General features: G+C 53.4%; 6 protein-coding genes across 6 annotated transcripts in view; 2 read left to right on the top strand and 4 right to left on the bottom strand.

Moving 5' to 3' along the window:
- The window catches only part of PpBr36_02579 (uncharacterized protein), a gene marked incomplete at both ends in the record, with an annotated part of 1,177 nt that extends 628 nt beyond the window's left edge, over positions 1 to 549 (bottom strand). The window contains one exon of the mRNA XM_029889758.1: positions 113 to 549. Within this exon, the coding sequence (XP_029754396.1) occupies positions 113 to 549 (437 nt within the window). The remainder of the gene's footprint in view (positions 1 to 112) is intronic.
- Positions 550 to 1,362: 813 nt separating this feature from the next.
- PpBr36_02580 (uncharacterized protein) lies at positions 1,363 to 2,337 on the bottom strand (the record flags this gene model as incomplete). Its single annotated transcript, XM_029889759.1, has 1 exon — positions 1,363 to 2,337. The coding sequence occupies one exon, from the start codon at positions 2,335 to 2,337 to the stop codon at positions 1,363 to 1,365; it is 975 nt and encodes a 324-aa protein (XP_029753737.1).
- Positions 2,338 to 4,342: 2,005 nt separating this feature from the next.
- PpBr36_02581 (uncharacterized protein) lies at positions 4,343 to 5,184 on the bottom strand (the record flags this gene model as incomplete). The annotated part of the gene is made up of 3 exons (XM_029889760.1): positions 4,343 to 4,437; positions 4,506 to 4,645; positions 4,745 to 5,184. 3 exons carry the CDS (start codon positions 5,182 to 5,184, stop codon positions 4,343 to 4,345), a joined length of 675 nt encoding a protein of 224 aa, XP_029753736.1.
- Positions 5,185 to 6,271: 1,087 nt separating this feature from the next.
- Positions 6,272 to 10,179, top strand: PpBr36_02582 (uncharacterized protein; the record flags this gene model as incomplete). Its single annotated transcript, XM_029889761.1, has 2 exons — positions 6,272 to 8,443; positions 9,334 to 10,179. The coding sequence occupies 2 exons, from the start codon at positions 6,272 to 6,274 to the stop codon at positions 10,177 to 10,179; spliced, it is 3,018 nt and encodes a 1,005-aa protein (XP_029753739.1).
- Positions 10,180 to 11,522: 1,343 nt separating this feature from the next.
- On the top strand, positions 11,523 to 13,741 carry PpBr36_02583 (uncharacterized protein; the record flags this gene model as incomplete). Its single annotated transcript, XM_029889762.1, has 3 exons — positions 11,523 to 11,919; positions 11,972 to 12,277; positions 12,487 to 13,741. The coding sequence occupies exons 1-3, from the start codon at positions 11,759 to 11,761 to the stop codon at positions 13,739 to 13,741; spliced, it is 1,722 nt and encodes a 573-aa protein (XP_029753738.1). The 5' UTR covers positions 11,523 to 11,758.
- Positions 13,742 to 14,475: 734 nt separating this feature from the next.
- Positions 14,476 to 15,033, bottom strand: PpBr36_02584 (uncharacterized protein; the record flags this gene model as incomplete). The annotated part of the gene is made up of 2 exons (XM_029889763.1): positions 14,476 to 14,647; positions 14,783 to 15,033. The coding sequence occupies 2 exons, from the start codon at positions 15,031 to 15,033 to the stop codon at positions 14,476 to 14,478; spliced, it is 423 nt and encodes a 140-aa protein (XP_029753733.1).
- Positions 15,034 to 16,122: the final 1,089 nt, after the last annotated feature.

The following is a 16,122-nucleotide window of genomic DNA, read 5'->3' on the forward strand; positions in this document are numbered from 1 at the left end:
GCCGGCTTCTTGTACTGGCTGATTTACGCTTCCACCCTTTGTCGCGATGGCGTGATATGCCCCCAGGGCGACCAGACCAAGAACGAGAAGAACATTGCTCAGCGAGAGGTACAGGGTCGTGGGCCGCAAGCCCCATATCCTCTTCTCCTTTACGGGAATCAGACCGGCGGTGCTGTTCCAAGCCGTCTGGCTATTGGACGCAGGCCACGTGCTGGCGGCGACCGTGTACGGCGAGACGACGGCGATCTTCTCCTCCCCCGTGGAATTGACCTGGCTGCTGCTGACGTTTTGGCTTTGCGCCCACGACGGATGCAGCCCATGGCTTTCGTGCACCACCTCGATCCCACCCGGGTTTTGTTGGTAGGTCGGCATGCCTGGGCTGGCGACGGCGGCGGCGGCGGCAGCGGCTCCTGCGTCGGAACCGGAATGCGACGTCGCCACAGATTCGGACCCAAGGTATGGGTTTGCCAACAGCGACTGCTTGGACTGGCCAATGGGAATAAAAGTCTTGTCTGCCGATGTGCCCTCACGCGGCCGTGTCTGGTCCATTGTCGGCGACGAGGAGAGACGCCGGGTGCGAACCTCTCGGAGTGAGAGATTATCAACCACAAGTACTAATTACTGTGTGGTCAAATTGTTGGGGCGGAGTGAGTTGATGTGTAAGGAGAACTCGGAAGGGAGCAGAGATGGAGAAATCAGCACAGGGAGATGAGGCCCGGCAAGCTAATCTCTGGCCAGACGCACTACATATCCACATAACCCCCCGGAAAGCTGTGCCGCTGACATGCATGTCAGATCAAAGAAATTGTCGGAAGAGCAAGCGACAGGTAAGGCTAGCTGCCAAAGGACTTAATTTGGGTATGTGAGATTGACTCAGTTCTAGATAAAACATGATGCCTAATCGTACTGGAATTCATTGAAAGGTATGCAAATAGCCAATGATAAATAAAAACTTTGTCTGACGACAGAGAAGCTCAAGCAATTGTGTTCATGGCTTCAATATGGAGTAAGAATACCTTAGCTCGGGATCAGCAGGCGCGAATTGGAAAGGAGAAAAAAAAAAAAAAAAAAAAAAAAAAAAAAAAAAAAAAAAAAAAAAAAAAAAAAGCGACAACCCCGCCACCAATTGATTCTAGGCAGCAGTTTAGGGATAACCCCCTGTCAGCACGAACCTGTCAACCCTGCCGACAGAACCGAGAACCGAGATGCAGGGTTTGAAGGCTGGATAGGATGGCTCGGATCAGCTTTCAGCTTCAAGGGCTTAATCGTCCAAAAGCTTATTATCCAGGTAGATTGATAAATCACCCACCCTCTTTCCAACTTGGAACCAACCCATCACATCCGAAGAAACATGTGCATCCTCTAGCCCGCATTGTTTCGCTTCCGCCTCCTCTGTATCTCCCAAATGGCGAGCGCCGACAGGACGGCCGTCACCGCCCAGCGCTCCCCGAGCAGCCCCGACTGTCCGGTGCCGATGAAGGCGAATTTGCCTTGCTTGGACCAGCTGAGGCGAGCGTCGGTCCAGGCGGCAACCACCTCGAGCCCGTCGCCGGCGGCGAACTGGCCCGGGTCGTAGCGCGCCCCGGCTGGCATGCCAGGAGGAGGGCCGCGCTCCAGGCGCACGAGTTTGTAGCCGTCAAAGTCGCCGTCCAGCGCCTCGATGGCGGCCCCGTATGAGTGCCGCCATTCAAACATCTCGGGGCGCATCTGCCCACCCAGCCCGACCTCGACGGTGAACACGTACGACCTGCGGAACGACCCGGTGCTCTGGAGCTTGATCTCGGGCGAGCCGGACATGCCGGGCAGGGGCGGGACCGTCATGTCCACCGAGCTGCTGAAGGTGTGGAACTCGACGCTCGCCAGCATGGGGCACGACGCGTGAGGGCCGTTGTGCAGCACCAGGGGAGGGCTGCTAGACAGGCCCGTGTGGAGCTCGACGGCGTAGAGCGGCTCGTTCTGGTGCGCGCCTATCACGTAGCTGCGGCTCAGCGACCTGCCGCTGGAGTAGAGGGCGAACAAGGGCGGGAATTGGCGCGCCACGTTGCCCATGACCCCCGACGGCTGCGGCGGGCCTGCATAACGGCTGGCGTCGCCAAAGGGAGATGGCGGGGAGGGCCCCGGGGCCGATGGGTCATCATAAGGAGGTGCAAGGCTGGTGGGAGACGTAGGTGCGGGCGACTTGGTGGGTTTTCTGCCGTCGGTCGTCGGATCACCAACAGGACGCAGATCAGCCTGGGGGTTTGGGTTGGCTGCTTGGTGGGGATTGCTGGCGCCATCAGCTCGGGCCGTATAGGGTGGAGGTGGATCTTTGCGATGGTTGCGATGAAGCAGGCCCATGGTGATTGAATTTAATTTCTGTAGCTGGGAGATCCTTGGGATATAACTTAATATCAGTAATAAGATACTGACTTTTGCGAGTTGAAGCTCAGGCAAGTACCTGGATAGGTAGGTAGGTATGTAAGGGTAATTAGGTTTGCTAGGATACGGGAGTGTCAAAAGTCGGTTCAATTTTAAGGTACCCAAGAAAATAGAAATGGGGCATAGAATTGTCATCTTTACCCAGGGTTTTGGGACAATCCACACTGCTTAAGTCTTCTTTCCAAATCGATTTCTATCGGTTCTCCTATGCCGATCAAGAAGGCGCGGCACTGCTCTTGTGATTTTTCGACGTCATCACACGCTATGTTTTCTACCAATGATCACCAACGTGCTGCGCCGTCGACTAACATACAAATGCGCAGCAAGGCATACACGCGCAATGACAATTTGCGAATTAATGCGCGACCGTCAATGTGACAACCAGTCGCTTGCTCTGTGAATTTACCCGAATTTTTATTCCCCGATTCCCATCAAGTCAGTCCTCTCTCTTCACTCCGTTATGCAAGGGAATTTTTCCTCGTCGCTGAGCCCCAGTGTCAACATGTACTCCGCAAGTGGAAGCACCAGATGCAGGCGAACAGCCTGAGTAAAAAAGTTCAGCTGCCATTACCCAAAGCATAACCATCACAAAACGCCAAAAAGAAAATCCCCTCCTTTGAGGACCTCTATCGTGACACTCGCAATGACTACCTCTCTTTCTCCGAGTTTCCTACTTCATCCTGAGTGGTCAAAAGAGCAAAGTGTAAGACATATTCCAACTCCCGTCTCATAGCCATTGCAAGAGGTATCACAGGTTCAGAAGTCTTGCTGCCGAAGCTTTGGACATTGAGATATACCCATGTATACGTTAGCCACAGCGCTCATAGACAGTTGCAGGGAAGATCCATACCTTCTTTTAAGTCCATCGATGCAATGGCACAGACTTAAGAGCTGAACTGTTGAGGAAGGTGATCGTTGCAGTACCGCTTTGTGGTGGGCGGGTTCGCATTCTGATCGACTACGGGAAGCGAAGCTGCGTCGCCCTGCATGTCCCCAGGCGTACCATCAGCATCATACCACTTGGTAATGTTCAGCTCCCAAATGACCTTGGAGCGACAGCCTGTGATGCAGCAGCGGACCGGACGAAGGCTGCTGATATGTCCAGTGGGAGCTTGATCTGCCATGGTGGGTCAGGAATCTGCTAATGAAGCAGAAGCTACAGACTGTCAAGTATTGTAGTAAAGCACCTGGGAATGTCTCTGGTAAACCAATGGAGGGAGTGAAGATTGCTAAAACCCGAGTTGTCTTGGTTTTGGAATACCTTGTTCCGACAAGAGAAACAGACTTTCATCCGGCGCCACGGAAGGGACCTTTTATCTATAGACAACGACTGCTTGCTGGATGGAAGATGACAAGGAAATAAATCTTCAAGATCTAACTGGAGCGTATGACTGTTGTTGCAATATTGCAAGAAAACATCAAACGGCAAACGTAATTCTAACTGCAGCGGCGATATAATGATAGTTGCCCATGTTGGTGTCTATGATTCTTCTTTTTCGTTCGAGCAGCCACATAGCTAGGCTTTTCGGAGTTGATAGCATGCAGTTGGCCAAGATACCTTGCCTCGGTATTTGGCATGGAAAAGCTGTCCAAAGATTTTCGGCGGACAAGAACATGGTCATGGATAAATAGCGATAGAAGGCATATAGTTATTGCACCGATGTGTGATGGAACAATACCCAGCTGCATATTCGACAGAAAAGTTTGATGGTGCATCCAGAACAGCTGGATACGATGGCAATCATAGTAGAGTTTAGCTTGAAAATGATGATCAGACAAGATGAAAGGACGATTGTTTGACACGAAGGCAACTCTGACTGGTAATGATGCCTGGCTCGCATTCAATATTATGATTTCTGACGCTAACAACATATGCATTTGAGCTGGGCATATGTCTAGAAAGTCATCGGCAATCCATACATCGTCATTGTTGCTTGCCCTGCGTCTTTGCAGTGACAGCATTTCTCTGCGCCATCTTGCGTCTCTGGGAGAACATGTGACCGAAAAGAACGTATGACGCTGACGGAAGTTCGGTTAATGATTGATAAGCAAACATTCTCTTGGTCAAAATATGCTACGGGACATACCAGGGATATAGAATGTGATGCCAACCCAGAGAAGGTACTGATACATAGGGTTCCTAGCCCTGGATGGCTCGATGATCTTGTAGCACAGCCAGGCTTCCGACAATATCCCAGGCGGGTACAGAACAATGAACATGTTATACCTATATTCCGATTATATCGCATCAGTCATGAACAAAGCATATCAATCATTACCAGCAGTGGCCCTTCATGAGAGCTCAAGAGGACCCGGATACACTAACCTCAACCAGACCAACCACCCAGGCACCTGACCAAAAACCCCATCCAGGGCAAAGTACGCAAAGCGCACCACATCAGCGACCGCCCAAGCAACGACCATGGATGTGTACGCCCAGTGGGCGGCCGCGACGTCCGGGTAGTTGCGGCAGATGGCCCAGACGAGGGTATTGCGGCCAGCGACCTGCACCGCCGTCGTGAGGGGCGAGGCCCGCACGAGGCCGACGAGGGCGTGCACCACCTCGAGTGCCGCCAGAGTCTCGGTCCATCGCACGGTCAGATGCAGGCGCTTCCAGACCGCGGCATTGCCCGCAGAGAAGTAGGTCGTGATCGCCGTGACCAGGATGTAGGACCAGAGAAGCAAAGAGGTCGAGTTGTAAAGCAACAGGTATGGGTTTTGCCGTCTCTGCGGTCTGGGCCCAGAGGCCGGTGGGCTTTTGGCCATGACAGCAAACGTGAATATCAATCGATAATCGCCAGAGCTAAGTGGGAAGGTGACGAGAAGCAATCAGGAGGCTTGCAGACATAAAAACAAAAAAAAATCTCACTATTATCTAAACTACCTCGGGCGAAAATTTTGACATTAGAGCCGATTGTCGCATCGCAAATTAGTGGAGTTTCGGCGTGGACTACACTAAAAGACACGGGGGCACTGCAAAGTTTCCCCTGCTCCTGCTCCTGCTCCTGCGCAGACAGAAACCAGACATCCCAACAGGCAATAATCACAGACGATGATTGAGGCAGTGGTTGCAACCAGAATAAACATGCTCAAAAGAATCGAAAAGGAGAGTCTGTTGTTGTTGTTGTTTTTTTTTTTTTTTTCTCTGCATGATTCTGACCAGGTCAAATACGAGGACCTCGGAAACTGCGAGTTTTCTCCCTTGTCCGTATGGCATTCCAAAATTGGCATGATGCGCTCCTATGGGTCTTTCGGCGGTCTAGCGGGCCGATTGCACGGGCTCTGCCAGGGGCAAGCTGCAGGACCAAAAAAGCATTCAAATGCCGCCTGCCTGATGCATTCGCAAAAGGACAGGGCCAAGGAAGGGTTACCACGTAATCTGAAATTGAAATCACACGGTACGCTTTGTTCACCCCCGCACGCTGCCAAAACTTTTGATACCCCTCATACCTCCAACAGATGGAGGCTTGAGAGGAGGCTTGAAAGGCTATATCAATTGAAGCTATGGGAAAATGCGGGCCGAAGCTTACGTTACATGGATACCCTGTGCTGAAATCCATTTCTTGCCCATGATTGCTATCAGAGATCGCCGAGACCGACCAAACTAATCAATGGTCCATTGATCGAAAAGCAATTGGACTCCGAGATGAGGGGAAGCTGCGAATGACATGTTCGGCATTGGACCCCGATGTTTATCGTGCTACAAGTCAAAATCTGGGAACATGATGTGCGGGGAACGAATTCCATCAGTTCATCTGACGGTTGACAAAGGTTACTTTTATTTGAGAGGGACTGCACTTGGCAGGACGACACTCAAACAGCAAGCTGTTTAATGTCAACGCCAGTGCCTACAATGTCACTCAGGTATCTTTTCACAGTATTGTTAGCGGCCATCGGTACCTCGTCCCTTGAGTTGTTGCCTCCGTTGCCACGAAGCGATAATGATTTGACCACGGCAGCGACCTGGGACTTGGCAAAAACCGCAAAGACAATCTTTGTTGATTCGTCATTTGCCAACGTATCCGACACCGATGGTCTCACACTCATCCCACCGACGGCCTACGACTTTGCCTCGACTTTCCGCGATGATATCAGCATCCTGTTGTCGCAAAATTGGACCTTGGAACGCGTGAATGGCCTTCCGAACCTCAACAACGCAAGCGGCATCTTTCTTGGCAAGTACAATGGCACTGCAAAATATGAGAACGGTTCTCCTACCACGGAAGGTTACGAATTGCGGGTGACATCGCCTTCTTCAGTCTTCATCGGTGGGAGTGGAGCACGGGGAATGTTCTGGGGGACCCGCACCCTCCTGCAGCTCATCATGACGAACTCGCTCACTGGCGGTAGTGGTAGCTTGTCTGTTGGCTTCCGCACCACTGATGCACCCGCATATGCTACCCGTGGCTTCTTGCTTGACGCTGGACGAAAATGGTATTCCCCGTCCTTCCTGAAGGAGCTCTGCAGCTATGCGAGTTTCTTCAAGATGAGCGAGTTTCACTATCACCTTTCGGACAATTACCCACTCAACCGGGGGAAGAACGAGTCTTGGCAAGATGTGTATAGCCACTTCTCCTTGCTGCCAGAGAAGGATACCGAGTTGAAGGCCATCCTGCACGGACGAGAAAACGAGACCTTGAGCCGTGATGACTTTATGGATCTGCAGCAGCACTGTGCCAGCAGAGGTGTCACGGTCATGCCTGAGATCGAAGCTCCTGGCCACTGCCTGTACCTCACCAAGTGGAAACCTGAGTTGGCCCTCCCTAAAAAGGACCTGCTTAACCTTACGCACCCGGAAACGATACCAACCGTCAAGCGCATTTGGGCCGAGTTTCTCCCCTGGTTCCGGACCAAGGAGGTGCACATAGGTGCTGATGAATACGACCGCGATTTGGCCGATGACTATATCGATTTCGTCAACGAGATGTCGCGCTGGGTGAACAAGACCTCCAACAAGCGGGTCAGGATCTGGGGAACAGACGAGCCTTCGGATAAGCTGACCATTGACCGCGACATTATCATCCAGCACTGGCAGTACGGCCAGTCAGATCCTATCCAGGTTCTCCAAGACGGCCACGATCTGATCAACTCGCAGGACTGGTGGGCATACACATCTATCAAGAACGACCACGCACCAATCCTTCCAGCGCGCTACCCGCAGTTCTTCAACGAATCGCGCGTTCTCAACTTTGCCGACCAGGAAGGTTGGCAGTGGCAGCCAAGCGACTTTAACCCCTTCAACAAGACGATGCAGGTCGATCCCGCCGCCAAGGGGCTCCGCGGTGCGATACTGGCGGCGTGGAACGACAACGGCCCGGACGCGTCGACCCAGCTCGAGGCGTACTATTCGATGCGCCGAGGCATCGCTCTGACCGGTGCGAGGGCCTGGAGCGGTAAGAGGGGCGTAGAGCTCAACCCTGATCTTGTATCCACGAGCGTGGATTTCTTTTCGCCGCTCGTGCCAGCGCAGAACTTGGACAGGACGGTGCGGGGAACGAACTTGACCTCCGTGCCGACGGGTAGCAGCAGCGCCAACCGCAACCCGGTGATTAGCTGGAAGGTCGGCGAGGAGTGGGTTACCGAGGGGAGCAAGGGGATGAACTACACCCTGACGCTGACCGCCGACGGGCCCTTTTCGCTGAGCGGGCCTGACAACAGCCTCAGTCTAATTCAGTCTGAAAATGGGCATTCTTTAGTTTTTGAGGCCGACGGCTACGTGTATCCTTTGCGCTCTGTGTCTGCTAACGACGGGATGGAGTTGGATCCGGGTCATCCAGGTCGGATCTGGGTCAATGCCTCTTCAAACCACGAAGTCATTGACAGCATTTCGACACCGGCCAACATCACGATTACAACGGACGTGTTGCACGGCAGTCTGGTCTGGATTAGCGGGCAATTCGTGGGGCGATTCGAGGTGTTTGTGTACGGTGGGCGGAACACACAGTTTAGCTGGAGTCAAATGGCGTTTGTTGCGCCTTTGAGAAAGATGGACGGCGGGTTGACAAGTCTTGTGTTGGATGATGGGGTGAGCATGCCTGGAGGGGACAGAGGCAACGGGACATCGCAGCCGCCGCCGAGCAAAGGTACTGGTTCTACACTTGGTTGCTTGGGATCATGGTCAGTAATTGTGGCAGCTTTGTTGACGCATGTCACTGCTGCAGCCTTCATGTAGGTAATTTTGTGGGCCAAGAGCCAAGAGGACACAGTCACGTTTGTTTGGTTGAAATTTTAATTAATTGAGGTGTCCCGAGGGCACCGAAGAAAATTGAAAATCTGACAAGCTTTGGAAATTAGGTTTTGTCTTTCCTTTAATTTAACACACTTCATTCATACATCAAACTAGCAATAATAGCTCGTAATTCAAAATTCAAGAACATCAAACGCATACCTACTGCTTGCTGGCTGTTGGAAATAGGTGTTTACGCGGGGCGGATGGCTTTGGCATTGACGTCATTGTGAAGCGTTGGTTGGCAAGTGCCATTACATCAGCGCCTTGCGTCCATTGCCAAGGTTCTTCGAAGAAGCGGACAAACAGCGATGTGAAGTGCAATCGACTACTTTTTTTTCTTTTTTTTTTTTTTTTTTTTTTTTTCTTTCTTCTTCTTATGTTTCGTTTGAAATTTGTGAGCCGCATTGTTTGTTTTGTATTTTTTGCAGTTGCATCGGTTCTGATTTATCGTAATAGCAAATATAATTGGAATTTGTTTTTCTGTTCGTCCCAGGGCCACAATGGCAGCAGAAAAGTCAACACAATTACCAACCTTCACACCCGCCGATTATGTCAAATTCTTCAGTGCGGGTGCGCTGGCGGCAACGCTTACGCATGGAGTAGGTTGCCTCGTCGGAACACGAAAGTTGAGGAGGGGATGGATAGACATTGGGATCAAAGATTTAAGTAGCTGACATCAAACACAGGGGGCAACACCAATCGACGTCGTCAAGACGCGAATCCAGGTAGACGATGCAATGAAGGGCCTCAACATGGTCAAGGCGGCACGGACTATCGCAGCCAAGGAAGGCGCCTCGGCGCTGCTGACGGGCTTCGGCCCCACAGCGGTCGGTTATCTGGTGCAGGGTGGCAGCAAGTTTGCAGGCTACGAGTTCTTCAAGAAGAGGTTCGTCGAGATGGCCGGCGGGCCCGAGAGGGCAGTGCAGCACCGGATGGGCATCTACCTGGGGGCCAGCGCGACGGCGGAATTCTTCGCCGACATCCTGCTGTGCCCGCTCGAGGCGACGCGGATCAGGCTGGTGTCGCAGCGCGGGTACGCGACGGGGTTGGCGACGGGGTTCGCGCGCATGGCGAGGGAGGAAGGGCTGCGCGGCTTCTACTCGGGCTTCGTGCCGCTGCTCTTCAAGCAGGTGCCGTACGCGGTCGGACAGTTTGCGGTGCACGAAGCGGCGGTCGAGGGCATCTACCGCACGATCGGGCCAGAGAAGAAGGCGACGTTGACGCACGCGCAGGCGACGGGCGTGGAGTTGGCGTCGGGCATCGTGGCGGGCGTGGCGGCCGCGGTGCTCTCCCACCCGGCAGACACGCTGCTCTCGGCCATCAACAAGGGGGCGGGCGACAAGGGTCAGGGGGCGACGGCGCGCATGTTCCAACTGGCAAGGGAGTTTGGCCCAAAGAGGCTGCTGCTAACGGGGCTGGGGCCCAGGATTTTCATGACGTGCGGCCTGGTCGCGGGGCAATTTGTCATCTACGCGCAGTGCAAGGCATTGGTGGGTGCCGCGCCGGGTGTTGAAATTCACAAGGAGGACTAACTGATTCGACGAAAAAACGATTCGAAACCAAAAATGTCATCTGATAGGTGGTTTGATCAGAACGGGGAGAACGGACGGACGGGGCGGGTAAGGTTTGTTACCCTGGGCTGTGCGTCTGGTGGTCCTGTCTCTTGTCAGGGGTGTTGGGGGCCGAGGCTTGGCTGTGGGTTGATTCGGGGGTGATATTGAGAAACCCATCTTACCTTCCAATTGGGGTATAGGGTGCCTTTTGCAGCGAATGAACTTGAGGGAGCCCAACTCTCTGCTTGCGCGCAGCAATGGGAATCTAGCATAGCATCCCCGGTGGTGGGGTGCACTGCGATTTCCAAGCGGGTTGGACCCAACTTTTCTTAATCTCTTTCTGTCCATTTTCCCTTCTGTTCCAAGTAAAAGCTAGCAAACATGTCGCTTTTTTTCCGTTACGCGACTGGCCCAATCCCACAATTCTCCCGGTCCGCACCCTGTGCCACCGTGTCGATTTGAGCATGTAACTGTGGCCGCTACCACGTTGCACGGGCGGCTATTCGGGAACAGCTAAAAAATGGAGGGCGAGATTGGTTTCTGCAGGTTCAAACCTATTTACGGTCGATTGTCCTGAAGGGGGCGTCATTTTTTTTCTTTTTCTTTTTTCTTTTTTTTTTTTTTTCTCTTTCTCTTTTTCTCCCTTCCTTCCTGAACACCGTCTTGGCTGGCAACCCACAATCAGATTCTTACCCTTACCTACCGTAGTCAGATGTGGGATTTGTACCTGCATCCGTCCATCTAGGTTAGCTAGTGAATCTGTTCGGTTTGCTACAAAGATATTTTTAACAACAGTAAACTCAATTCCAATGACAGTAGAACCTTGGGACGAGGTCGCAACAGCCTCATCTAGCTATTCAGGTAGTCCAGGTAGGGCAGTCTAGACCGCGCATACTTTGTCACCATCAACCCCTTCGCCAAATGTCAAACCAATCCGAGGAAACTCCCCAATCTGGAACCAGGTTCTTGGTATCCATCGTCATCTATCCCACGAATTGTATCCACGGACGATAGCACTGCACGGCCCTTGGCGCCCGTCGCAACCCAACAGCCAGCGGTGTGCGTGCTTTCGAAAAGCGGGGGCGTGTGTGGGGTAATGAAACGGCCAGGGCCAACCGACGGAGAGGCCACAACAAACCGTGCATGGCGCCTCCCGTCCCGGCAAATTGAAGGCGGGATCGGGGGGGTCTCTCTCTCTACCTATTTTATTATTATTATTATTATTTTTGATTTTTTGATTTTCTTTTCTCTCTCTCTCTCTCTTTTTTTCCTTGCTCCTTTTAATTATCTCCTTTCCCTCCTGGTTGTCTGTCGCACACAGTCCAGGAGGGGTTTTCTGGCCCTCTGGCGTGGGACTCGATTTTTCGAGTTCCTATCTTGTTTCTCCAATTTCCGCGCCTAACTTCTGGAAAATCCCTACCCTCAGCACCCGCCCGCCCGCCCCCCTCGCACTGACCACGCCTTATTTGATGTTTGTCAATACAAGCGCGCCGCCACGCATTGGTGGCCAGCTGGTGGCCCCGGTGGTGGCTGGCGCGGCGCAAGCTCCGAGCGTATCATGGCCGCCGCTAGCACCAGCACCGGCGGTAAAGCCACCTCCACAACCGCCAACGACGACGACGACGACGACAACAACGAGCACGACCGCGACGTCCGTCGCGTCGCGGGCGCGGGTTTCGACGCCGACGCCCGCGCCCGGAGACCGCTTTGCGCCGCCTGGTAACGGCAACGGTCCCCACCAGAGGAATCATCACCATACCCACAACCACAGCCATCACCATCACACTCACCATCATCAGCCGAAACTAGGCGTCTCGGGCCATGGCGGCGCCGGCGCGGGACCCCGGACGAGCAGCGACAGCCAGATGCTCCGGACGGCCACGGCGGCGCTGGGAATGCTAAATTCGGAAGTGCGACCCAGCCCGGAAATGTTGTCGTTCCACGAAGATCTCTTGGACGCCGCCACTCGTGCCTGGAATGCTGGTTATCACTCCAGCATCCCCACATTTGCTGTCGCCGTGCGGCCGTTGATACTGGATGTCGCCGATTTGCATCGCGACAAACACGGCTTGCATCTGTAAGTTTTGTTTTATTGTGGAATTGAGTTTATTTTCCCCTCATCCGATTTATTTGTTTTTTTTTACTCCTGTCATCCCATGTCTTCCAAGGATGTGACCACATTGAATCCAAGGCGGTTATTGGCTTTTCATCCAAAAAAAAATTGTGGACAAGCCGCTGCAAGTCAAGATTTGAATGCTGACCAACATGTCCGCACGCGGCACACAGGGACAGTGCGTATGTGGAAAAAGTGACATGTGCCATCCAGCTCAAGTTCCTGGCTGCTGATGCCGATAGTCCTAAACTTCCTCCCCTCAACCTCAAGAGCGACTCCTTGGGCCATTTGGACTCCCAGGCCCGGGTCTTGACGCCTGGGCTGAACCCTCCCATCCTTGCCCCCTTGAGATCGACCCATGTCGAACCTGGTCGCGAAAGTCGCCCGCCTTCACAGCCTCACCTACCGCAACACCAAGAACAACACCCAACCCAGCCACCACCCCAACCGCAGAAACCCCAATTTCAGTCACAACCACCATCACAGTCACAAGAAACAGCCTCAAACCCTGCACCACCAAAGCGTCGACGCCCACTCCCAACCGCATCCTCTCTTAGCATCCACGCCGCCTCGTCAGCAGCCGCCAACGTGGCAGATGATCAATCCCAGTCTGCCGCGCGAAAACGTCGGCGCCGCCGCAATGACACCGTCGACCCGAACGGCTATCGGAACGCCGGAGGGTACGGTGAGCTTACGTCCTCGGGGTACGGCTACGGTTACACGGGCGAGGTCAAATGCACCGAGGCCGATTGCGACTGGACCGCCGTGACGACGTCGATGCGCATGGGGCTGCGCCTCAACGACCACCTCCTGCGCTCGCACGGCATCGAGAACACCCCGATCCGTTTACGACCCAGCTACATCCGCCGCATGCCCAAGTCGCACGCCGCTATGCGCGTCGCCATCGAGCGCCCGCTGTACCGCACCGCGCGCGACAACCTGGTTCGCGTCGCCGACCAGCTCGCCAAGGAACGACCCCAGTGGACCTCTCCCGAGTCCGTGGAGCTGCTGCGCGAAGAGTGGGCTGTCGAGGTGCACCGCGGCACGTCCGAGGACGTCAACCGCATGATCGGGCGGGACCTGCGCGAGGAGCTGGTCCGACTCCGCGTCGGCGAGCACCTCCGAGCCGCCGTCAAGGCCGTAGAGGCGGAGAACGCAAGAGTCGGCATATCCAAGCCGGGCGTCTACGAGGCCTGGTACGCGGAGCACTTTAGGCCGTGGCAGGCGGCAAACGAGGAGGACGTCGAGGCCGCCAAGAAGGCCGAGGAGGAGGAGCGCAAGGGCCGGGCCGCGGAGGAGGAGGAACGGAAGGGAGGCCGCGGTGCCGAAACCGAGTGCAAGGAGGAGGATGAAGAGGACGACGAAGACGAAGAAGACGCGAGCGAACTCGAGATCAAGCGACAACCTGATGATGATAATGAGGGATGACGAGTGCGCAGCGATTAGTACCGAAACCCATTGTTTTGGCGTTACCTGGAGCCAGCCTGTTTTGCATATATCTACCTGTTGATGCATTTTGTTGAAATTATTTTTTTTTCTCTCTCATTCTCCTTTGTTGCATTCTCCTTGATTGACGATATATACGAGCGTACATAGGCAGATTCTGCCAGGATAATCAAATTCATTAATCCAGCGTCGAGGAAGGTTCCTGACTGGAGTGAGGTAATCGGACCTGGTTGCCGTCATAACAGACGGCCTACCTCGGGGACGACAAATGCCATGCGTCCCTTGAAACCCATCAACAAGGTTGCTGCGTTGGTGGACTTACAGACAAGCTTGGAAGAAAATACCGATATCATTCAGCAAAGAGAGCTCTAGCAGATTTCGGGTGGTGCACAAAAGGCTTTCAATATTTACGTTGATAATGCTTTCTCAGGTTTCTCGGCTAAAACGGTAAGGGCTCAGGGTTTTAGAGCTGTATTGGCTGTTAAAAGGACCAGTATGCTAACGTCTCCATCAGCAAAAAGTCACCCCTTGGCATTGATATCGCAATGTGCCCAATGATGCATAAAAGCACCCGTTTTTTTCTCCTTGTTCCAGAACGCCTGGCCAACCTAGACTCGCAAAATACGTTTGCAGGAACGAAAAAAAAGATTCCCCCAAAGTTTCAATTATGATCATACTTTTCCACCGTCCGTAAAATGGTCTCCTCTCACACCCCATCACGGCCGGTTGGGTCCACGCGTGGCAGCCGCATCGACGCCCTTGCCTGGCGTCAGCGCGCTAGGTAAGCTCTCGTGTTGCTCGACCGCCTGCTTCGGGCTGCTCAGCAGGGTAAGGAAGCCGTATCCGATGGCGAGCACGATGCCGCCGATTCCAATCATGTACGCGGGCCTAAACGACGGAAACCCGAAACGCATTGGTCAGCAAAAGAAGAGAGAAAAAAAAAAAAAAAAAAAAAAGATAACAAATGAGGCACCATCTGCTTCTATCACGGCCCCATTGTCGTTTCTGCCTGAACACACTCACCTGCTGGTCGGAGGCTCCTTGGGAGTTGAAGGTGGCGCGCCCTTGACGGTGGCCTTGGCCGTGTTACCCTCCAGGCCGTCGTTGGCGGCCTTGGAGTAGTTGCTGGTACTCTTGCGGCTCTCGAGTGCCTCGTCTTTGTTGTAGGCGTAGCCGCGGCGCTGTTGAGCCGGTGCCCAGGAAGCAGGAGCGCGTGGCTTGGTGCCGAGCGAGCGCAGGACGGTGGTTGTGGAGCGGGTTCTAAAGGCAGACATGGTGGCTGAGTGGCTGCTTGCGTGCGGGTTGGAATTGCTTAGGATTGGTCGTGATTAGCGAGATATCTAGGAAGATGCGTTTTTTTTTTTTTTGTATTAATTGCTCACAGGTAGCTGGTGTTGCGTTTGCGAGACCTTTTGGCGATAAGACTGACTCCTTTTGGCTTCTTCGGGGTTGTTAGGTAATTCTCTTTTGTTTTGATGTCTCGCACATCGATCGGCCATAAGAGGTGGTGACATCAAAACCGAACATCATGGCATAGTGATGTCATTGATTGTCAATAAGCCGTCCATCGCACGTACCATACATGGCGCGAGCGGGAAAAGGCGCTGTGGCACTTCTTCAATTGAGACATGGATGGTGAGCACGTCCATGACGCGGAAAGTCGTCAGTGTTGCGCAAATTCAACAGAAGAGAAAAAGAGTTGAGCTAAACCACGAGGGCCTGTACCTGAAGGGTCCCTCCCTCCCTCGTCCCATTCAGGGTCTCACCACAAATTGTACCGCGCACCAATACGAAACTGCGGGTAGCGCACTCTACAGGCCGTCAGAGCCGCGTGCACGCTAAGCCCCGCATTCATTTTAGCCCTTCCCGAGCGCTTGTCGTTACTACGCCGAGACCGACACAGCGCCCTGCCGATCTTGTCCTGTCAAACATAACCACATCCTTGCCGCCGTTAGAGCCTCTGGAAGTAACATGAGAGATATTGCTTTTCCTTTTTTTCATACAAGTCTGATGACACCGTTGGCTAAATTTCACCAGATTTGGTGTGCACTTGGCATACAAGCGAACTGGCGGCGAAACTCTGGCAGTAAAGCTCCATTTCCATCAACTACCAGCCAAATAATTTGATGCTTAAAGAACCTCAAGTTTGGACATCCTTGCGCTTAGAAGACTTTCCGTGTGCCTCTACTGCCTGCAAGCAACGATAGAGAGTTCCTCCGCGACCAACAGGGCTGCATACCTTGCGCTTCTGGCATTAAGAGTCCATTTCGAGAGAACGGAATCATCAAGGTTGTGAGAAATGCGGCAAGCTTTTGGGCGAGAATGATCACCTGTTCCCACCAAAATTGATATCGCCCCGCCTT

This window comes from Pyricularia pennisetigena, chromosome 3 (assembly GCF_004337985.1).
Source record: "Pyricularia pennisetigena strain Br36 chromosome 3, whole genome shotgun sequence".
NCBI lineage: Eukaryota > Fungi > Ascomycota > Sordariomycetes > Magnaporthales > Pyriculariaceae > Pyricularia > Pyricularia pennisetigena.